Genomic DNA, 24,285 nt, shown 5'->3' with positions numbered 1-24,285 from the left:
AGACACTCAAGGAATAAGAAATAAATGATTAAAATAGTACCAGTGATAATATTTTTAATAGTCACCAAAATACCAGAATGGCAACTCAGACTTACCTCCTATATCTGGACGAAGTTTATTGTCATAGCCCTGAAGCAATGAATTCAGAATTTGTGTGATATCTCCTTCATGAATTTTTGGAGCCAAGACCCAGGTTTTGTTCGCTGTTAAATCCTCATCATCTTCATCTTCTGCCTTGTCAACACTAAATGATTTTTAAAAATGGTAGAAAGTTCAAATTATGTATAAAAGTATAGTTTAAGAATATTACAATTGAGTAAGAAAGTTATAAAGTGGTACAAAAAGGCATTACAAAAACATTATTTAGTAAAATTAACACATTTGTCATACAAAGTGCCCTGATGTGATAATACACAAAAATTGAGAATTCCGTGCAAGAAATATACAATATTAAAATAATAAATGCCATTAACGTTCATAAAAATTATTCCACCAAAATGTGACTGGTGTCCCCTAAATTTGTATAACATATGATCTGTACATCCATATGTGGTGACCTTAAACAATCACAACTAAAAATAAACCTTAAAACGTAAATAATTACAGGAAAAGATGTAATAATTAGTCTTGTAAAATGTATGAAAATGGATGTGCAGAAAAGAAGAAGAAAAAATGAGTAAAGATAGGTTTGAATAAAAAAGAAAACATGTTGTGCACATGTTTTAAGTCAGAAGAACCCAGCCATCTTTTTCCAAGAACATTGTCAAAAATTTTCTGATCATCAAATTATTAATAGGTGACTTATCTTCCAGATATATTTGGGAGAAGTTATAGCTAACAAATTTTACTAGAAGTGACATTGGAGAGATTAAGTAACTCTCTTCCTCTATTTTGTAAATGAGAAAACCAAAGACCACTGAAACATAGCAAAAGCACAAATCAATTTATTGGCAAAACTGAGACAATAATTATAGTCTTAATCTAGATGGTCTTATTTTCTAACAAAGGAGAAAACATTTTCAGTCAAATGACAGGGAAAAGCATCAGACATTAAGATACTTATCACAGTATTATCTATGATTGCATATTTTTTAACAATAAGAGTATGTTTAAATAAATAATAATTTATTAACAAAAGGTACACAGCTGTTGTTTGTTACGAGTCTATAAAAGCATCAGATTATTCTCATAATTGGATATTACATGAAAAATAACAAACAATTTGCTTTCATTGCCATCTATGTATAAAGTGGCTTAAAAGATTTGATGGAAAAATAGAATAATGCATACACTTAATATTTTATACTAGAGAGACCATAGAAAAATTATTTTTGTATGTTAGTATTATCTTGAAATCTTCATGTACACATTGTATAATATAAATACATAAAAAGGAGTTAATTTGACAAGAATGCCTACCTAAGAATGAACTTCTTCTTCTTTTATACCAGATAGTACTCGGAAATAAGTTTCAAATTATAAAATGAATAATTAAATAGAGGGTTTTATATAGAGGGGTAGAATATCATACTCTCTTAAGGAAATTATTGTGGCAGCCCTGAAAATTTGCCACTTGGTTCTCCTGCTGTGGGAATATTAGTTGCCTGCCAGCACTAAGGATCAGCCCTGAGTCTGCACCTGACCGGAGCTGTCCCAGGATGCTTTCAGTCAATAACTGAACACAGTATGAGTATTAATTCAGATCCATTGATGCCAGACTAGGGGCAACTCTGAAGGACAATTCGTGTTGGAGCATTCCCACTGGCATGGCCAAAACTTTCTTAGAATATGTAAATGGCATTCAGATTCTTTTGAACCAAAACTTCTTCCCCCCTTACTTTCATACATTTCAAACATCTTTTGTTACTTGAAGCCTCTCTTGCCACTCCCTCTTTCTGTCATTTAACTTTCCTAAGCATTTCTCTTTTACATAAATAAGGTCATCTTGACATCTTTTCTTACATATCTGAGGGCATCTTGACATCTTCTCAAAGGCTTCTGCTTCTCACATTCAATTGCATGCAACCTGTACTTATTGACTAAAGAACATCTTTGAGACATTTAGCATATAATTATACTTTTTATCTTACTAATCTCAGTTACTTTAATATGTCCTACAAATTTCTTTGATGACATAGGAAATTTTTGTATGCAAAAAAACTTTAATAACTATATTAGTTTTCTTCTATATAACAAACAAGAGTTTCAAATTAATAACAAAGAGTTAATTTAAGTAGAGACAAGGCCTACTTTGCCATAAAATTATGAAGAAAATCCATCTTTATTGCTAGAGAAAAACTACATGCCTATAGCAAGTCAATCAATTAATATAAACTATTTTTATGCATAAAGTAAACATGCATTGAGGTTTTCCCAGGAAAATCCTGGTTTACACCTGTTGTCCTGAAATAATTTTTAATAGCAACTTCTCATCACAAAATGGCCCACTTTGCATGATTAATTATATAGTCACCCTATATTTAGTTTATATAAAGGTTACTGCAAATTTCCTGGTTCTGACACATGAGGGAGCTTCTTCCACTAATCTGTTAAGAAAGCAGAGATGAAACTCAGAGTAGCTTAATAAAGTGCCCAAGGAATGTGAGAAAACCCAGAAGGAATAGTTATAGACTATTTTCCCTATGGTGTGAAAAAAGTTATAATTGTAAGTGAAATTCATTGATGAGGCCATTTACATATTTCATTAGAAGAAAAATGATGATTGCTGCTTGTACTGAGTATACGTACAGGAAAAATTCACTGGGCAGCAATATAATAAATATATTGTCACTGGTACTTCCTCATAAACACTTTTTGGGTTAGATAAATAATCATTATTTTCTCACTGGAAAAAGTTCCACCATATTTATTAAAATAGTTATAAAATTTGGTTATTCATTTTGTTATCATTTGAGGTTATCATAGCCCTCTCTTTTAAAAGTAAGTGGAGCTAAAATTATTTCAATAGCAAGTTAATCAGTGAATCAATATACAACCCAGATAATAGGTAGATATGGTTACTCAAATTCTTGCCTTTTTCTAATTAAAAAATAAATAAATATGTTCAGAAATCAGGACTACCAACACTATTCTCATCATTTGAATGTCATTGACTATAATTAATTTGGGGGGTAATTTTGCTCCTCCTATTAATATTTTATTAATATTTTTTTAATATTAATAAACACAATTGGGTGGTCTTGGTATCCCTATTAGTGTTCATTTAGATATCTGAGAAAAAGCATAAGTGGTTAGAATGAAACAAAAAGTATAGGTACATTCTCAAAACTGATATTTTATATAACAATCAGAAAACAAATTCAAGTTATGATTAGCTATAAGTAATCTCAACATAAGTTCTATATGCTTTAAATTGTCAGCCTCAACAGTAAGCATTTCCAGAAACATAGAGTGTTTGAAGTAAGAGCATCTTTAGATATCCTCATGTCCTACTCCTAACATAAATAAATAAGAAAACTGGAGTTCTAAACATATAAATGACTTAGGTAAGTCCTCCCAGTTACTTAGTGCCAAAAATTTCATATAAATATATTCACAAATAAAATGATTATAATGATTCAAATGTATCAACAATCATACTTAACACATTATACATCAGTTACTCAGAGAAATGTCTCCTAGTTAAACATACTGAGAGTCTGCAGTAAAATGAAGTTATGAAGTATGTCAGAAACTCTTAAAAAGTAGATGATGATGCAATCAACTGTCTATGAAACCAATACACAGTTTAAGAACCAAAATGCTCTACACTCTTCACCATCCTCAGAGATTATAATTGTTATAATGAATTTTTTCCATGTTGTAGTAAATATAACTAATGTGTTATATTACTGTATTACATTAACTAATGTTAATTATTACATTTTACCATTACCTATGTGTCCCTGAATGACACTAAGTTACATATACCTATATATCCCTGAATGACAGAAAGTTACATATAGCTGCAATATAATCCATTTTCACATAATCCATTTTCCCAATCTAATGGATATGAAATAGTGTCTAATTTCATTACATTCCTGTAATTATTATTAAAAAGAGCACCTATTTATATGTTTTGGTTATTTTACCTTATGTAAATTGCAAAATAGTGGGATTTTAATACTTTTTAAACAATTATAAAAAGAATTCTATTAAAATTCATTTGACAAATATTAGATGCTTATTGTGTGCTGAGCATCTGGCATTCCTGGATGCTGGGGATGCAAAGATAAATAAAGCAGCCCCAGAGGAAAGCTCAAGGAAGATAGAAGGCTTAACTATTAGCATTAATCTTTTAATGATAGTGTGAGATTTGAACAAATGGTTACAAATCTTTGAGCCACGGTTTCCTCATCAAATTTTTAGGTTGATATTTCTGTAATCCCTTAGGTAATAAATATATATTAAATGTTACTGCATTTGTAAAAGGTAATTCAGAGCTTTCTCCTGAAAATGGTAAAGTGAACACACTACCCTTCCTTTCTCTGGAATCAACCAAAAGTAGCAAGAAAACCAGATTTCCCAAACGCCATTTTTGATAAATAAGGAGACTTCAGAAATCCAAAGTACAAACAAAAAGAAGGATCATAGGTATCTGAGGAAGCTGGCAGAATGGTCCTTTCTAATAAGGGCCAGGGGCAAATTCTTGATACAAGATCGACAAACAGATGCACCATTGGCAGAGGTGGATCATCTTTAAACTGACTCGCAAAAGTAAATGAAAGTGAAAAAATAAAAAAGAAAGAAAAGAAAATGAAACCAAACTGGCTTGCAAAAAAAAATGAAACAAAAGCCAATGTGCTAAGACTGAAGGAAGAATGACACAGCTATATATGCACACTGCTGTTTTTTCCGTGATGTGGAAGAAGACAGTTTTAGCACTTTGAATAACTCTATAGCTCCCTGTCTTAGCTACCTGTATATTTAGGTGAATTGGAGAAAATTTGGACATTATTTTAAATGACTAATACATGTAAAATAAAAGGAATGTTTTAAAAGGACAATTATTGACTTGAGGGAAATTTTTTAAGTTCAGAAAAATTGTCATTACACTATACAACATAATTCATAATATGTAACTATATTCATACAGCTGTAATTAATTTGAATGTCAAATATGGATTTGATGAACATCATACTGTCTATCTACAGACATATAATCTTTTAATTTTCTAAAATTACTTACCTGTATAGACAGGTAAGATAGGTAGGTAATTAGATAGACAGATGATAGATAGATAGATAGATAGATAGATAGATAGATAGATAGATAGATAGATCGCTAGATCAATAGATTGACAGATATTCTCTACAAGTTAGTCTGTGTATGCTCTTTCTTTGTATTGATTGTTTTGATGATAAAAAGCAAAACAAGTAAAGAAATTCTGTTTCAACCAATTAGCTGGCTAGAATTATTTTCTTCTTCAGGTTCCAGTAGGTCTTTACTCTCCTTCCTGAAATAACTAGTTTTACAGGCATATGTGAGTATTATCACCTACTGAACTATAATTTGACCCTGCATAAAAGCAGTCAACAGGCAGGTCTGTTTATACCCCTAGGTCTTTTCTCAGGCCAAGTTGTTTATACCGCTAGGTCTTTTCTCAGGCCAAGTTGTCTGGGAGGTCTGGCTGAACACTTGACTTCCAAATGTTTAGCCAGCCTTTCATTTCTGACAATGGAGAATTTTAACCAATAAATGAAGCAATAGCTAGTTTGTAGTGCAACTCTGTTGCAAGCATAGCTACAGAAAAAGAAGGAATTTCTGCTACCAAGACTGCCCCATCCCCAGCTTTCCTGATGTTTGGTTGACCAGTCCTTCGTTGGGTCCCAGGTGATACTGCATAATTAGTCACTTATGTATTTATATTGGTTTGTTGGTTAGTTTGCCTATGTGCAGTTTTGTAATTTAAAATAAAAAGAATCTTATACTACAAAATACTTTGACAAAGAGATAGAAAAGCAAAGACATCTTCCCATTGCTTTCTGTTGCATTTGTAGTAAATGAGCAGATTTAGTTCCTGAAAACATAATATAGCCACAGCATTGTTACTAACTGAAATTTACATAAATGCTCATAGCTTAAATGCAATAAACACTTGGTTCTATGGTGCTCAATTGAATTAAGCTCAGGATGGATAATATGTTAAGTTGAATAATTAGGTATATGAACTTTTCTTTTCTAACTTAATACCTTCTTTCCTTGTGACTTATCCTGATCTTAGAAACTGTTCATTTTCAGTCAGGTTTTTTGGTAAATGAAATAAAACTGGAAGTTACTATAAAAAATTTTTTGCATCATTAAGCTAGATAGGAAAATGAATCATGAGGTAGGAAGAATCTTGCATGCATGGTCACCTTATTAATCTTTCCAGCTCCAAATACAACTATATTTACTTTTTTTAAATTAAAAAAATTGTGGGTACAAAGTAAGTGTGTATATTTATGTGGCATGTGAGATGTTTTGATACAGGCATGCAATGTGAAGAAAGCACATCATGGAGAATGGGGTATTCATCCCCTCAAGTATTTATTCTTTGCATTACAAATAATCCAATTACATTCTTCAAGTTATTTTAAAATATACAATTAAGTTATATTGACTCTAGACACCGTATTGTGTTTTCAAGTAGTAGGTTCTATTCCTTCATTCATTTTTTTTTGTACCCATTATGTGGTTTCACAATTGTCTATTGATCTTTTCCCTACTCTTGAATATTCTTTTCTTTTCACTTGTCATTAACTAGAAACTCATTATAGTTTGCCATTTATCAGCAAAAATTTTAAATATTCTTTATGAAATAGTATAAATTAATATTATGTGTTCCCAAGGAATACATTATAATAATATACACAAGCTTTATTTTTTACATGACTATAAATGTTATTATTTATTATTTCAGCGCAATAATTCTAAATTCTACACACACACATGCAAATGTACACATACACCATCTTTATCGTCACTCAATTTCTTCCTTTCTTGTTTCCTTTCTTTCTCTCATTCTTCCTCTCTCTCCACTAGATTTCCCATCCTCCTTCTTTCTCTTATTGCTTTCTGTCTCCCTCTCTTTTTTCTCATATGTGAATTATGATGGTGATACTAAATTATATAATTTCAGATCATTAAATAGAAATGATGATTCTCTTGACATTGCCTTTGGAGATATCAGAAATCCTATCTTATTTTAATTTATTTTCTTCAAATATTCTGTTAACTTGTTTTTACTCTACAAAAATCTCATGTTCTACAAACTTTCCAGTTGAACAATACTTCTACTGAAAACTTTGATATTCAAAACACTGTATGATTAATTACTTTTTAAATTAGACTGCTATCAGAATACTCTTCTACAAGTGGTGATATAACTTGATTATAATAAGAGGGATCAACAATAAAATAAATATTTACTTATGTATTTGGTGAAATATTATGTATATATGATAGACAAAAATCTATGCTAGAGGAGATACGACAAAAAATAATGGGAAGCTAAATCAATAGGTTTTCTAGCACATTCTGAGCATTTAAAAATATATATCAGAAGAAACATTAGAAATAGAGAAAAAATATTTATTAGTAATTTGGAAATACTTGGGAAATATTCTGTATAAATGATGGTAATAATTATGGAGTGAAAAAATTCTAACAAATGTATAGTATTGGGGAACTTTTAGCTAGAAGGGAACATAAATTAATACTTTAATCACACACATTGCTTATGCCAGGAAAGAAGCTTTATGGCCTGCCACGATCAAGCCAAATATGAAAAATTTTTGCTCAGTAAATGTAGTAAATTTTTGGCACATATATTCCGTTTATATGTCACTTAATCTCCCTGTGAGAAGTGGTATTTCGCACAGTCACTTGAACTAGAAACGGATTTTGTTAAATTCGCATTTGATTTTCTTAATATAGTCCACTCATGCATCAGTAATGTGGGAGCAAACAGTTGAGTTTCTGCTCTCAAGAATCTTAAAACTTGTTTAAAACTATAGAAATTCACTCACAATTACCTAATAACAGAAGTTTTATGCTAGGATTCTGAACATAGTAATCCTTACCACTATCCATGGGTGTGGGGTCTTTTACTATTAGTCCTTACCACTATCCATGGTTGTGGGGTCTTTTACCATTGACCTTACCACTATTCAGGAGTGTGGGATTTTTGTTTTGTTTACTGGTGCATCCCCAGTAACTAGAGAAGTGATGGGCACTAAGTTGGCACTCATTTATTATTTGTTGTATGAATGAAAAGATGAATGCAGATCTTATATGGTAGGCATTTTACCCTAATTTTATAAGTGAAGATCACTCCAGTTTTCTAAGAGATTTAAATAACTTACCAAAGTTCTTACTATTAGTTAGTGGCAAAGGTAGAATTTATCACAGGTGAAATTCATCAGGAAGGCTCAAATTATTTTTAAAATAGTCTAATTTCATCCTTGCATTGATAGCACAGTCCTTGCTTTGATAACATTAGCAATATAACACACACAGTAATGTTTTTAAAATCCAGATTATGTCATATCATTTCTATGCTCAAAAGCCTGAATCTTAGAGAGTTTTCCATATCTCTTAGAATAAACAGTGTCTCCTCAATTTTTTAGAATAGTTTTAGTAGATTTGCTACCAGCTTTTCTTATATGCCTGGTAGAATTTGGCTTTGAATCCATCTGGCTGAGGGCTTTTTTTGGTTAGTGATTTTTTGTTTTTTAAATACGGATTCACTTTTTGGTAAATACTGAATCCAATATTGGAAACTCAATATTGGTCTGTTCAAAGTTTTAATTTATTCCTTATTCAATCTTGGAAAATTGAGTGTTTCCAGGAATTTATGCATTTCCTCCAGATTTTTTAGTTTGTGTGCATAAAAGTGTCCATAATAGTCTCTGAGGATGTTTATATATCTTAGGGATAAGCTGTAATGTCACCTTTGCCATTTCTGATTGTGCTTATTTGGATCTTCTCTCTCTCTTTTTCTTTGTTTATTTAGCTTACAGTCTATCAATCTTGATTATTATTTTAGAGAATCAATTTTGGGTTTCATTGATTCTTTGTATAAATTTTTGGGTCTCAGTTACATTCAGTTCTATTCTGACATTAGTTATTTCTTTTATTCTGGTAGCTTTTGGGTTAGTTTGTTCTTATTTTTCCAGTTTCTCTAGGTGCGATGTTAGATAATTAAACTGAGATTATTCTAACCTTTTCAGGTACATAGTTATCATATAAACTTTCTTCTTAACACTGCTAGCCAGATAAATAAGGCAACAGAAAGAAATAAAAAGCATTGAATAAGAAAAGAAGAAATCAAACTATCCCTGTTTAGAGAAGTTATGATTCTATACCTGGAAAATCCCAAAGAACTCCACCAAAAGGCTTCTGGAACTGATAAGCCACTTCATTGAATTTCAGGATATAAAATCAATGTATAAAATTTAGTCACATTTCTATACAAAAATAATGTTTAAGCTAAGAGTCAAATCAAGAATTCAATACCATTTACAATAGCCACAAAAATGCTACCTAGGAATATAACTAACCAAGGAGGTGAAAGATTTCTACAAACAGAACTACAAAACACTGCCTAAAATAAATTATAAGTGACACAAAGAAATGCAAAAACATTGCATGTTCATGGATTGGAATAATCAATATTATTAAAATGGCCATATTGGTCAAAGCAATCTACAGATTCAATGCTATTCCTATTAAGCTAACAAAATAGTTTTTCAAAGAAAGAGGAAAAACTATTCTGAAATTCATATGGAACCAAAAAAGAACCCAAATAGCCAAAGCAACTCTAAGCAAAAAGAACAAAGCCAGAATCATCACATTATCTAATTTTAAACAATATGATAAGGCTACAGTAACCAAAACAGCATGGTACTGGTACAAAAACAGATGCATAGACCAATGGAAAAGAAGAGAACCTAGAAACAAAGCTGCACACCTACAGTCATATGATACAGTTGACAAAAATAAGCAATGAGAAAAAGACTCATTCCTTTTTATTCCATTCAATAAATGGTACTGTGATAGTTGGCAAGCCATACAAAGAAGACTGAAATTGGACCCTTACCTTTCACCACATACAAAAATTGACTCTACATAGAGTAAAGGTTTAAATGTAAAACCTCACACTGTAAGAATCCTAGAAGAAAACCTAGGAAACACCATTTTGGATGTCAGCCTTAGAAAAGCAATTATAGCTAAGTTCTCAAAAGAAATGCAATAAAAACAAAAATGGACATGTGAGTCCTTACAAAACTAAAGAGCTCTACACTGCAAGAGCAACTGTCAAAGAGTAAACAGATAACTTAGGTAATGGCAGAAAGTATTTGCAAACTATGCATCTAACAAAGATCTAATATCTAGAGTCTATAAGGAACTAAAACAATTAGAAATGCAATAAAAAAATAACCCCATTAAAAATGGGCAAAAGCCATGAAAAGACATTTATCAAAAGAAGACATGCAGGCGGCCAACAAACATAAAGAAATATGTTCCAAGCCTCCACTTGTCCGAGAAATGCAAACCTAAACCACAACAAGTTATCTCACATCAATCAGAATGACTACTATTAAGAAGTCAAGAAAAAGAAAAAAAAAACAGATGTAGACTAGGCTGTGGAGGAAAGGTAATGCTTGTACACTGTTGATGAGAATAAACAACTAGTTTTACCACAGAGGAGAGCAGTTTTGAGACTTCTCAACTTAAAACAGGACTACCTTTTAACCCAGCAATCCCAATAACCAAAAGAAAATAAATCATTCTACCAAAAAGATATGTGCACTCACATGTTCACTGCAGCACTGTTCACAGTAGCAAAGTCATAGAATTAACTGATAGGTGTGCATTAGTGGTGGATTAGATAAAGAAAATGTGGTAAATATACACTGTGCAGCCATAAAAGAAGCCATAAAAAACAACAAAATTGTGTCCTTTGGAGAACAGAAAAGTAAATACCCCATGTTCTCATTAGTAAGTGTGAGCCTAACATTCGGGACTCATGAATATAGAAATGGCAACAATAGACGCCGCGGACTATTAGAGAGGGCAAGGAGGTGTGGGGTAAGGTTTGAAAAACTAACCATTGGATACATGGCTATTGGGATCATTCCTACTTCAAAGCTCAGCATCATGCAATATACCCAGGTAACAAACCTGTACATGCACAGGCATCTGTTGAATTTAAAATAAAAGTTGAAAAAGAGAGAATAAGTAGCAACTACAAGACCACACATTATGGTTTTCCACTTCAAATGCTTATCTCCAATCCTCATGTGGCGTGAATGAAAGCTTCACTCACTTCTAGTATTTGTTAAAATATTACTTAATCATTGAAGCCTATCTGATCATTATTTGCTCTTCTATCCAAATTCCACACTTCCTTGCCCAGCTTATTTTTTCCCTATGTATTAGTCCATTTTTATGCTGCTATACAAAATTGCCCAAGACTACATAATTTATAAAGGAAAGAGGTTTAATTGACTCACAGATCAGCATAGCTGGGAAGGCTTCAGGAAACTTACAATCATGGTGAAGGCAAAGGGGAAGCAGGACATCTTCTTCACAAGGCAGCAAGAAGGAGAAGTGCTGATTGAAGGGGGAAGAGCTCCTTATCAAACCACCATATCTCAAGAGAATTCACTCACTATCATGAAAACAGCATGGGGGTAACTTCCCCCATGATTCAATTACATTCACCTGGTCTCTCCCTTAGGGAGAGACCTGGGGATTATGGAGATTATGGGTATTACAATTCAGGATGAGATTTGGGTGGAGACTTGAGGTTAACCATATCACCATAGCTCTAATTTACTTATAAAATCCTATACATAAATGATGAAGGATGAAGTAGTTTTAACCCATTAAATTATACTTGCCCATTTGGACAAAAAGATAATGTTGTAAGTTCTAATTTAATATTATATTTATGCTTATTGTTTACTGTGTATTTCTTCCTCCTGAGGGCCAACTCTAAAATGGTAGAAGGTGATTTATCTCTAGTTCATGACCATATCACAATTTTCTAGAACAGTGTCTGTCACACACAGGGTTTCAATAAATATTTGTTAGTAAACAAATATATGTTGTCTCCACAGGCCCTATCTGTTATCTGTTGTTAATGACACGTTACCTGGTATTTTTTTTGACAACATCAAACACATTTTCATAAGCACAGTCATTCAGGGAAATATTCCAGAAAAGAAATATCTGGTTTCTAATCTTTCTAAGTAGAAGATACTCTAATGTCAAGGACTATAAGAACTTACTTTTCAAAGAGTAGGTAAAAATCGCTGATTTTAGACCTAAAGTCAAAAAATAAATTTTATTTCTTTTTTTCCCATGTTTGAGCTACTAAATTCTTTTGTACAAAAGTTCCTTTCTAGGATTGTAATTCTGAATAATTTTTACTGCACATAAAGCTGTAGGAAAGCAAAATAATTAACGGAGATAAATAACAGTATTATAGATTTAAATTTTCAGAATTGTATTATATGTGCTGCTGAAGCAAGCACTAAAGTTCCACAGTTTTTTTTTTTTTTTTAATGGATTGGAGGTTTCAGTGGGACGGGAGAATCACAAGGATTCTCTTTAAAACTTCCACAGTTTTAAAGATGTGAAATGAAAATCCACTCAATTCTATGATTATTTTATGAGCACAAAGGAAAATAAAATGGAACCTGTCACTTAACACACATAAAGAGATGCTTTGGTTGAAATGGCACAATAGAGCCAAGCCTAGAATCCTAGGTAAGTGTGTCCCTGTATGCTTCCAATCTGTCCTGTGGTTAGCTGTACCATGCAATTGATCACATTGTATCTTAATTAATTATGTATTTATTTAGAACCTTCTCTAAGCTTTAAGTAATTTGAAGGTATGATTTTATGGCATTTAATGTGATACCCTCAGCACCTACCCACAAATCTGATACATAGTATTTGCCCAATTTAATAAAAATCACTGAATAAGTAAATGAATAGATCATTGTACTGTTTTCAGATAAAATTACTGTGAATAAAGAAAATAACTAAAACTATAACTGTGGTCCTTAATTTAAAAATTATGGTAGATAACCTAACATAAAACTAATTTAAACACAGTAACTTTCTAATACCAGTACTAATTCATCAAAAATAAAAACAGAAGAAAAAAGTACTCATTTGACAAAGACAACACGACCTATGAGAAATGATTAAGTGGGACTGTAACAGGGAAGGTATATGTCTAATGTGAAAAAAACAACAAAATTTTATTAAGGAACATATGAACAAAAAAATGCAAAATAAATATTTTGCCTATGAAAATATTAAGAATGTATTATTCCTAAAATTTTAATGCTTTTCATATAGGTTTAATCAGCATCTCATCTTTTGTGTGTGACAGGTTAAAGTCATTATAATTAAGTAGAACAATCAACATAAGAGTTTATAACAAATTATTTTAAAAGGAAATTCTTAGATTGAAATTATATGAGGAGAATAAAAAGAAAACAAAATAAAGTTGATCAAAACCTTATTGTAGCAATACATAGTCAGTGAAAACAAAATTAAGCTTTCAAAATAAGATCTCCAGTATATAAAAATATAATATATGATAAAAGTGAATTGTCAATTTAGAAATAAAAGAATTATTCAGTAAATTGTGTTGAAATCCCATTAGCCCTTTTCGAAGAAAATAAAATTAGATTTCCACCTTATGCAATAAATTGCTATATATTAAAGATGAAAAGAAAGTGAATAAAGAATAATATTACTAAGGAAGATATTTTAAATGTTTTTGAAACTTGGGATAAGAATGCCTTGCTAGGCAATATATAATCAAATCAGCAAAATAAAAAATAACTGAAAGAAAAATTTAAAAAGAACTTGTGGTTGGAATAGGAAACTTTACATAAGACTAGAGACAAAAGTTTAATTGAGAGAAAAATATGTATAACATAATAGATATACAAGAATTTAAGAAAGAAAAGTACCAATAAATATATATATATTATATATATATGCAAAAATATATGCAAAAGAAATGCAAAAAATATATATACATATATATATATATGCATGCTAACTTTTTTAGTAGCAAGGGAAAATAAGTTTAAAATGTGATGACAATCTTTAGCCATCACACTGAAAACATGTTAAAAGATTCGCTACATCCAGTACTGAGGATAATACAAATAAATGGCATTTTTATAACAATTAGTAGGAAATTGAATTTGCTTTACAGTAATTTGACAATATTGATCAAAATACAGATATTAAATGCATATACATATTGATATATGTACATAAAAATGTTAATGACAAAATATAAGAGAATATATTAAGGAATAATTTAATGTTAAAATTATTCTATCATATAGAGTATTACATAGTCATTCAAAAAAGAGGTAGAATAAGTATACTGATTTAGAAAAATATTTTTGTTAGTTACGTCAAAAACTAGTTAGATTTTATTTGTGTTTTTAAGAATACACCTGTATGTGTGCACATAACACATACATGCACATACATATGTATCTGCCTAAATTCATGGAAAAAATCTGGAATTAAAGGCTACAAGTTGCTAAGTAGTTGCTTTTTAAATCAATAAATTAGGTTCTATTTTATCCCTAAAATCAATGAGTAGTGCCACCAAATAGACTCTCCCTTGGCCTCACCACCATACCAACTCACCAACCCCAGGAATAAAGGATGTTATTTCAGGTCCTTCTCAGGAAAGAAACACAAAATTAGAGGATCAAGGTAAAAGATGAGATATTTCCTTTTGTCCTTTCACCGTTGTTCTTCCTCTCTACAGAAAGCCTATCAGCATTTTTCTGGTAGACAGTATCAAACTATATTGTCTCTCTAATTTTAGCTTAGTCCTTGTTAAAATTATAAAATTTAATTATACATATATTCTTCCTGTAAAAACAAGATAAATAACATGTGAAATTAAATACCTAATGTTCTCGGTGATTTCTTACCTTTGATCAATGAAATCAAAAACTTTTCTGTACTTCATCTAGACAGAGGTAAACATTGCTATTAATTTTATGTATAGCCTAATGAACTCTTTTGTTTTGCTAACTTTTTTTTTTAAGACTGAAATGGAATAAGATACTTCAACATTTTAACATTTATAGTATACAAGCAAAGATATTATGTCATTGGGGAAAACCATTTTTTCCATACATTTCAACAATAACAACTTGAAAATGATTTTTGAAAAGCAAATAAAGAAAAATAAGATTGAGTGAAAAACTCAAATTAATTTTCTGTCTATAGACTAGAGCTTGAATGAGATTATACATCAATGATTTCACAGTTGGAGATGTGGAAAATTGATTTAGGAGAAATGTAAAATGTAGCTTCATTTGTGGTTTATTTTATATGATTTTCATGGTAAGATTGAAGATACAGAACTCTTCAAAATTACATCTAAACTAGGAAAGAAATAGTAATACAAATTGCTTTCAGCACAGAGTTTATCCCTGTTATTTTGAATAAAAGAAGTCTGGACAATTCCTAAATCCATCAGAACATAGTTATCTAGTTAGATTCAAATATGAGATTAGATACAAGATAGCTAATTTTAAAAATAATAATATCAGAATACATTTTGAAAAGTAATTCGTATAGTGGCATGTTTTTCTAAAAAACATGAAGATAAAAACAGACAATTGTAAAACAGATTTTTGTCTTAATGCCTTTGGTTACAGATTTAAAATTTCTGTAGTTTATTGATTTATTTGTAATAAAAGAACAAATACTACAAATAAAGCAATATAGTTTGGCAACCTTTGAATTTTTGTTTTTGTTGTTTATTTGCTATGTTTAGCACACCAACTTTGTTCTTTACAACAGTTTAGAAAACTAGGAACCACCCATCCAATGAAGTCTTTGGAAGGCTGGTGAATGCCCAGAAATTGTAAATGTTATTTTGTGATTATTTCTATGTGAGGGATTTTTGAAGTAAGAGAAAGAAAATGTAATTTTTATTATAGTCTATTTGAAAAATTGAACACGAGTATAGTGAAATTATCAACAACTTCACCATTTTTCAGTTTATATTCATAGTGCCTGAAAGAACATAAGTTAGACTTAGAAAAAAATGCAAATCTGGGTGAAAGTCACACTCTCTAAGACTTTGGGGTATCTATGCTTCAGATACATTCTTCAAAGCAGCAAAATTTTGCAACATTGAGGCATTATATTGAGGCTTATTAAATTATAAAATATATTAAAAGACCTTAAAAGTGAAAGAAAGAAATGAAAATTCATACTTCTGAAGGCAGAAACATGTATTTTTTTCCCAAGACTTGGGATCTTAAATGAGTGTCAGATATTTTAATTGATAAAAGATTGTCTTAGATTATTCACTTCACAAACTAAGAAAATACAAATAAGCTAATGGAGAAAACAAAACTATTCCAGTCTATTCTAGTTATGACAATCTGATGTTTTTCCAAAATGAATTGTTACCAAGAAATTCCAGAGATAAATATACATTCATAAGCCATCTTTAGAGAGTAACAAATTGGTCTATAAAATACAGGCATCTGAATTAATACTTAATTTCAATCCAGCCAATAGGGCTACTCAGTGCTCGTAAATATGGCTATTTTTTGGAACAGGTATTATTTACTAAACATACTCTCTTATACATGCTGGAAAATTATTATTGTAATTATACACATCTGGGATGACCAAGAGGTGAATGGTATCCCTGTATTTAAGCACATTGTACCTACTGTACAACCATTAGTGATTGTTCTTGAAATTTACCTGAAGATTAACCTAGTAGCTAGAACCCTTGATTCTAGCGCCTTAAAGCTATCTAGGGAAGCAAGTCACACTCCGACATGAATATGAAAATATATATTAAAGTTACCATTTTATAATCATAGAAGTTGTGATCTGTCCATTCTAGGTATAGGTTGGAGAGCAGGGTCTATATTAAGTTTACTCCGATGTTTCTATTGCATACCACAATCTCTATTACTTCTTAGTAATATAATACTTGTCTAAAAAATAAAGAGAAGTGGGCCGGGCGCGGTGGCTCAAGCCTGTAATCCCAGCACTTTGGGAGGCCAAGGCGGGTGGATCATGAGCTCAAGAGATCGAGACCATCTTGGTCAACATGGTGAAACCCCGTCTCTACTAAAAATACAAAAAATTAGCTGGGCACGGTGGCACGTGCCTGTAATCCCAGCTACTCAGGAGGCTGAGGCAGGAGAATTGCCTGAACCCAGGAGGCGGAGGTTGCGGTGAGCCGAGATTGCGCCATTGCACTCCAGCCTGGGTAACAAGAGCGAAACTCCGTCTCAGTAAATAAATAAATAAATAAAGAGAAGTGTTAAATCTCAGAAGATATTGTTTCTGGGAGAAAAGGATTTCTCCATTTCAGAATTTCAAAATTAAACTAAATTATATAGCTTTTAACAGGATGTTTCTACTTTAATGCCACATCTTACACAAACAGAAGGCTCACCTAAAAGACATAGGAAATCTATATACAAAAATTTCTACCAAATTTTGAGACTCTACCTCTGGCACAAGATAGTAATGTTATTGTTTCTCTCTCTCTCTCTCTCTCTCTCTCTCCAGACACACATACACACACACACACACACACACGCACGCACACATATATAATAGCTATGGTATAGTACTGCTTTGGTACAAAGTAGATTTTTCTACTTAATGTGATTTTATCGGTGAACTCACAATTTACTGTAGTATCTCTTCTCTCTTCTCCTCTTTTTTCTACTTTGCCTTTTTTTAAATAATTTGTCAAAATTCATGTTAATTGTTTCGATTTATATTACATTTATAATCTGAGAGATTTGGTAGTTAAAATGCAGGTGGGGCTTAGAAAACAGTGATTTACATTTTGGATTCAACACTTATCAGCAAATTACCTTTAATACGTTCATAAAAATTGCTTTTTCCCCTGTTTTTCCATCTGTAAAATTGAGAGAATAACAACATCTAGGCTATATTCTTCTTTATCTTCTCGTTGTGTAATTTGGCTAAGTATAATCTTCCAGGCTGAATACTTGCCTTCGGATTTGAAGATGTTTTTCCCATAGTCTTCTGGTTTTGCTGATGAGGAATCTCTTGGCTCCTTAGTTATTTTTTCTTGGTTATGACCCATTCTTTCAGTATCTTCTATCTTGAAAAATTTAGACTCCTCTGTTTATCTTTAAAGTTCTGAAGGCATACTTTTTATTTTGATTAAAATGTTTTTCTTTAATTAGTGTCATAAATCTAGGTCTTAGCAATGAATAAGTATAAGCTCGAAGTGGGTAGTACTTATATCTACTCTAATCACCACTGTAAACCCAGCATCTTGTTCTTTTACAGCACACGCTAGGTATTCCATAAATATTTGCTGACTAAGTAAGTGATTGGCCTTTTCCAAGTCCAAAAGATATTTAAGAGCATACAAGAATCCATGGTTTTCACTCTACTGCACTTCAAACCACTTTAGGCTATATCATACTAGAATAACTATAATTCCACGGAGTATCTGTTATGACTTTCTTATAAAAAATTTTAAGTGTTAGTTTCTTTGCACAGATTTTTTTTCTTGGAAATTTCATTTCTGGAAATACATACGACAGCTCCACACTAATGAAGATTTTCTGCCTCAAAGATTTGTCTGAAATCACTCCAGTGAGAAATGGTGGAGCTGAAACTGGAATTTAGATCTGTTGGTAAAGGCCAGGATTCTCACTTGAAACCCTGCCCAAATGTGAATTACTCTCTGGAAGCTCATTCTTCCTTTTCTCTCATGGCAGTCATTTATCATATTTTGGTAATCATTTTCTCAGTATCTCCAGAGTCATTTTTCAGTTTTTTTTTTTACTTTCTTTTCTCTCCTCCTTTGGGCCTCCACTTTCATTATTATATTCTTATATTCAATGAATCTATTTAATATTTGAATAAAATGTCAAACATTTCCTCTTATTTCTTAGCCAGAAATGTTCTTCATCGTATAGAATGGAAGAAAGATATTGATTGTTTGGAAAAACTAAAAGACTCTGTACACAGGGGGTTTATCGACTATGACATTTGCATTTTATTTTATTTATTTGTTTTTGAGATGGAGTTTCCCTCTTGCTGCCCAGGCTGAAGTGCAATGGCTGCGATCTTGGTTTGCCACAAACTCCCCCTCCTGGGTTCAAGGGATTCTCCTGCATCAGCCTCCCGAGTAGCTGGGATTACAGGCATGTGCCACCAAGCCTGGCTAATTTTGTATTTTCAGTAGAGACAGGGTTTCTCCATGTTGGTCAGGCTGGTCTTGAACTCCTGATCTCAGGTGATTCACCCTCCTCAGTCTCCCAAAGTGTTGGGATTACAGGCATGAGGCACGGTGCCCAATTTGTCATTTGCATTTTAGTCTCAAAATCATTTTCCTCTTAGTTCTTTGCATATTTAACTATCATAGAATATTATTACTTAGTTATTTTGTTCTCATGTTTGAAAGGTTACCATCAGCATTTTATTACAAAATTAAGCAAAAAATCTAGACATCTAAAAAGTTATTCATTCATTAATATCCACATGAAATAATTACTGAAATTACTTGAAAATAATACATTTTTAAAGCAAGCGTATTTGAATATTTTCAACTTGGCCACTGAATGCCACACTGTGTGATTATTGACTCATGGAAATTGTACTGAAAAAAAAATGTGATGTTTCCTTGAGCTTTTCAATATATAACTCTTAGTCAAGGTTTATTGTAGATTACTTTTTAGAACAGCTAAAATCTCTTTTTAAAAAACTGATTATAACCAGATTTTTTTCAACATTACAAAGAAGTTAAATCAAGCTGAAGAGATTCTAAAGAACTTGTCAAGATGCCAAAGAGTCTCCTAGAGAAAGAAACACAGGAACCATGACTACAGTTTCAGTTACAATGATAGGATAGGTTTCCATAGTTCAGCAATAAAAAATAAAAAATGTGTGTCTCCTCTATACTCTTGATGAAAATTAATGAGGAAACTAAGCATTGCAACTGATTAAATATAAAAAAAAAATTGCTTTCAATTTAGAAAGTCCCAAAAATAGATGACTTTCAAGATGTACTTTGGAAATCATATAAGACATTAAAACACTTACAAACAGAAATATTTATGGTTAGTCTTGGAAGGAAAAACTAACCAAAAGAAATGGAGAACGAGAGAGAAATATGATCATACATGATTTATACATGTTAGCATCTGTTATCTGCAACTAAATATTAAAAGAAAAAAAGTTCATCCAACCTTAGCTACTTTATTTTACTTATTATTATTATCATTATCTCTCTGTAGCCCAGGTTGGAGTGCAGTGACAGTATCTCAGCTCACTGCAACCTCCACCCCTTGGGTCCCTATTCAAGCAATACTCCTGCCTCAGCCTCCAGAGTAGCTGGGATTACAGACATGTGTCACCATGCCCAACTAATTTCTTTGTATTTTTTGTAGAGATAGGGTTTCACCATGTTGGCCCAGACTGGTCTTGAACTCCTGACCTCGTGATCTGCATGCCTTGGTCTCCTAAAGTGCTGGGATTACAGGCTTATTACAACACTATTTTTAAATTTATTTTTAGCAAAAACATGCTTATATTTCCTTTTCATTGCTATGTTTCCCAACTTGGTCTCAAAGAACCCAGTGAGAAAGAAACATGTTCTATTAACATTCTCAGAGCTTCCCTACAAAAGTGTTTCTGTGTCAAACTTTTTCCATTCACTGAAGAAAATAGTTTATGATGCATCGTAAAGAAGCATGCTTATATTTGCCTTTTATTGATAGCTTTCTATCTCATTTTTTAAAATTATGGATTTAAGGAGTACTTTTAAAAGTTAAACATAATCTCTCATAACTGGGGCCTTAAAGGCTCATTGGAACAACAGCCTATAAATTTATCTTTTAACATGTATTTATTTACTGGACAAAATAATCCAGATTATCTACTTTACTATGATAATAGAAGTTATTTGTTAACTGTACAATACCTTTATCACACACACACACACATATATATATATATATATATATTTATTTAAAAATTACATAGCATTCACACTTAGATTTCCCTCTTGAAAACTACTTAGATAAAACAGTGAAGCAACCTTTGACTTATTTCATGTTTCGGTTGAAATCCTAGAGGTACTGAATGTGAAAATCTAAAGAAATCATATGTGGTCTATTACTATCCTTCATTTCATAGATGAAACTGTGTTCAGAGGTTAAAGGCCCTTGACATATGAGATCATGTCTCGAGGCTGTAAACCCTGTACTCTGTTCCTACAGAACACATCCCTTTAACTCTGAGAGAGCTTGACAAGAGTTCTTGAGCCAATTATAATGATCACAAATGTAAATATTCCCCCAAACAAAACATGTTTATTTAAAATAAAACATCTCCTGGGACAGATAAAATGTCCTTTACTAAGTAGCTTGCCTATTTGGTTGAAAGGGAAACTTGCATACAATGATGAAATGTTGTTATTTCAGAAAACCACTGGGTAAATCTGTTTTTACTTTTGTAATATGATGCATGTGCTCCACCTAAAAATCTTTATAAAATGTTATAATATATTCAAAGAATAAGCCATTATGACACAACATATATAAGAATAATTCATCCAGTAGTACGTTTATGTTCATGTCAAACATTTAAGAATCCAAGGAAACAGGGTAAATAAACCAAAACCTAAATGCTCAAAAGCACTAAGTGTTAAAAAATTCTAACAAGTCTAATATTACTTAGCACACTTTAATCCAGTCTCTATTTTCTGAGAGAAAAATATACTAGCTCTATCTGCTGGTATGGCAAAAAATATTCAATCTATTTTTACACCTAAGTTTATAATAATAATTCCTTCTAGCAATGTGACAAATAGTTATAAAGTCATGTCTCTAACTTCCTAGTGATTGTACTTTACTTTGAATTATATGCAGTATTACATTTATAATAATGTAATGTTAAAAGTACATTATTTGAAACAAGTTGCATGGTATTGGTAGTATGTCCCAGACCTTTATAAGTGTCTATGCCTTAATCAACATATTTTAGCTCAAGTCACCCAATACTCCTACATATAATCCAGAAATGATATCTGAGCATTTTATTTTTCTAACAGAAAGATTGTAAAGTTTTATTGAAAGGTATTACAGCCCAGTCTTGTTCCTGTTAAATTTGAGGTTTGTGATTGGTAATACTCTTCTCTCTCTCTCTCTCTCTCTCTCTCTCTCTCACACACACACACACACACACACACACAAACACACAGCCAAGACTTTCATGCTGCCACACATTTTTAATTACTGATGGACAGCCAATTATAAAACAACTCCAATCTGGTTCAAATAAAATATACATTGTTAATTTTTACTCGAATACTATACACTTGTAATGCTGGTAGATTTGCTTTTAGCCAGATTTATAATCTTCCTTGATGTAAAACACTGGTTTGTTCCAGAAAGTTACCAAAAACGAGGAAAGGGGAAAAGCAGTAGCAGCTGTGTAACAACAAGTTTCTGAAATAACTTTATTTTTAAAATACTGAATCATCCTTAAAGTTCATCCTTGACATTCATTCACTAAATTTACTGGCAAAGTCATTCCTACTCCCCGTCACTCCCTTCCAGTAACTGAATCCTCTCTAGTTTGTACTCTGCTTGAAGTAAAAAATAACTGAACCAACCTCATGCTTCAAAAAATATGTTAATTTTCTTCTATATGAGAATGAATAGATCTAATGAGAAAATAAAATGATGGTAAATATCACATATATGTAATTACTTAGCGTAGAACAATTTTTAAAATAAAAGGGAATAAGAGGAAAGGGTAGATACCAAAGAATAGTTTTAAGCCCCTGAATTTACTCACCAGTTTCCCAAATGCAGGGTCAGTAACAAGAACATCAACCTCACCCCTCTACTTTGACTCCGCAGAAGAAAAGGGGAGAAGAGAAAAGCTTTCAAAGGACCCATCGGAATCGCTTTTTCTGTGTGTGCTGCACTAGTTCAATTCTCCCAGCCAGGACTTTTCCTCCCACTTCAGCAGCAGCTGGCTAAGTATAAGAAGAAGGGAGAGTGTGGAAAGGCAGTGCACCTCCCAACCAGGTAGGATGCGACTCCCAGCAGAATTGAGCCAGGAAGCCAATCAGGCCGAGAGGATGCTGGCATAAATTACCTTAAAAAGAGTTGAGCCAATCAGTAGCCCAAGGAGGCGGGGTTCTCCTACTAGAAATTGAGCCCAGTAGGGAAAAGGGCTCCGTTTTTCTAAAAGAAAAACAAACCTCTTCTCCTTCGCAGTCGCGGAGAAACATTTGAGTGGCCTTGACAGAATCCCTCCCTAGGGAGAGGCTGCCTTTCTCCTTCCCTTCCGCTCTGTCTCTTGTCTGACTCTATTTCGGAGCCACTACCTCTTTCCTCTCCCGCGTACAGATTCTGAATCTGTCTTCCAAGAGAGATCCCTGGGAAGCAGGCAGCGCCTAATTGGTTTTCCCCAGGTTCGTGAGGATTCTGTTAATTTGTGTTAATTATCTTGTTAATTTTGTGGGTGGGGCGGTGTCTCCTTTCTCTTTGCAGATCCAGCACCTGGCAGGATGCCTCGCACAAATAAGCACTCAGATGTTGAATATATAATTGAATGAATGAATGAGCAGGGTCCATGCATTCCTGGTTACCACGTTTGTTTGCCCCATCCCCCTCCCGCCGCCTTAATAGTGAGAGAGGATTTGCAGTCTTCTCCCGCCAGGCACCGAAAGATGACACTAATGAATAATGCCAGGCAATAACTATGTCATCTTACAAACACAAAAACAAAAGTCTGATTTTATAAAGATTGTCTTAGCTATAAGAGCCTATAGATGGGCAATCCTAGTTCTCTTCCCCACTCCCCATCTGCGTTTGCATCTGTTAAGCTCCAGTGTTTGGTACCTAACTTCAGAAGCTCTGCTTTGAGTTCCTAGCAGAGCCCGGCAGTTGCCGTAGCAACCAGAAAGCCTCTGGCAGCTGGAACAACTGTACAGGCGAAGACGCTGGAGGTGATGGAAGCAGGCGCTCTCTCTGCCCAGCCATCTTCTGCCTTAAAACGTCTTCCCAAGAACCTGCTTCTGACTGAAGCCTCCTAGGGTTGGAGTCTTTAGCTGTTAATCCACCCCACAGAATTGGCCCGATTCTGGTTTGAACTGTAATTTACTACCCAGTTACCTGAGCATATTTGTCTGCCTCAAACGTTCAAGCCAGAAGTAACAGTGTTTGTGCATGGCGGTAAGGTAACTG

At 32.6% G+C, this 24,285-nt stretch overlaps 1 protein-coding gene across 3 annotated transcripts in view; it reads right to left on the bottom strand.

Moving 5' to 3' along the window:
* Nucleotides 1-23,450, bottom strand: part of GABRG1 (gamma-aminobutyric acid type A receptor subunit gamma1) — an 84,103-nt gene extending 60,653 nt beyond the window's left edge. The window contains exons 1-2 of one of the 3 annotated variants that reach the window (XM_035293789.3): nt 23,192-23,450; nt 96-244 (exon numbers count right to left, since the gene is read on the bottom strand). Coding sequence is in view for 1 of the 3 variants with exons in the window: in XM_035293788.3 (XP_035149679.2) it covers nt 96-244; nt 22,886-22,989 (253 nt within the window). In the remaining 2 variants the exon portion in view is untranslated. Of the gene's footprint in view, nt 1-95; nt 245-22,885; nt 23,137-23,191 lie in introns of those variants that run through there. The other 2 variants (XM_035293790.3, XM_035293788.3) reach the window with 2 other exon arrangements.
* Nucleotides 23,451-24,285: the final 835 nt, after the last annotated feature.

Source organism: Callithrix jacchus, chromosome 3, assembly GCF_049354715.1.
Source record: "Callithrix jacchus isolate 240 chromosome 3, calJac240_pri, whole genome shotgun sequence".
Lineage (NCBI taxonomy): Eukaryota > Metazoa > Chordata > Mammalia > Primates > Cebidae > Callithrix > Callithrix jacchus.
This window is presented reverse-complemented; position numbering and strand designations above follow the sequence as displayed.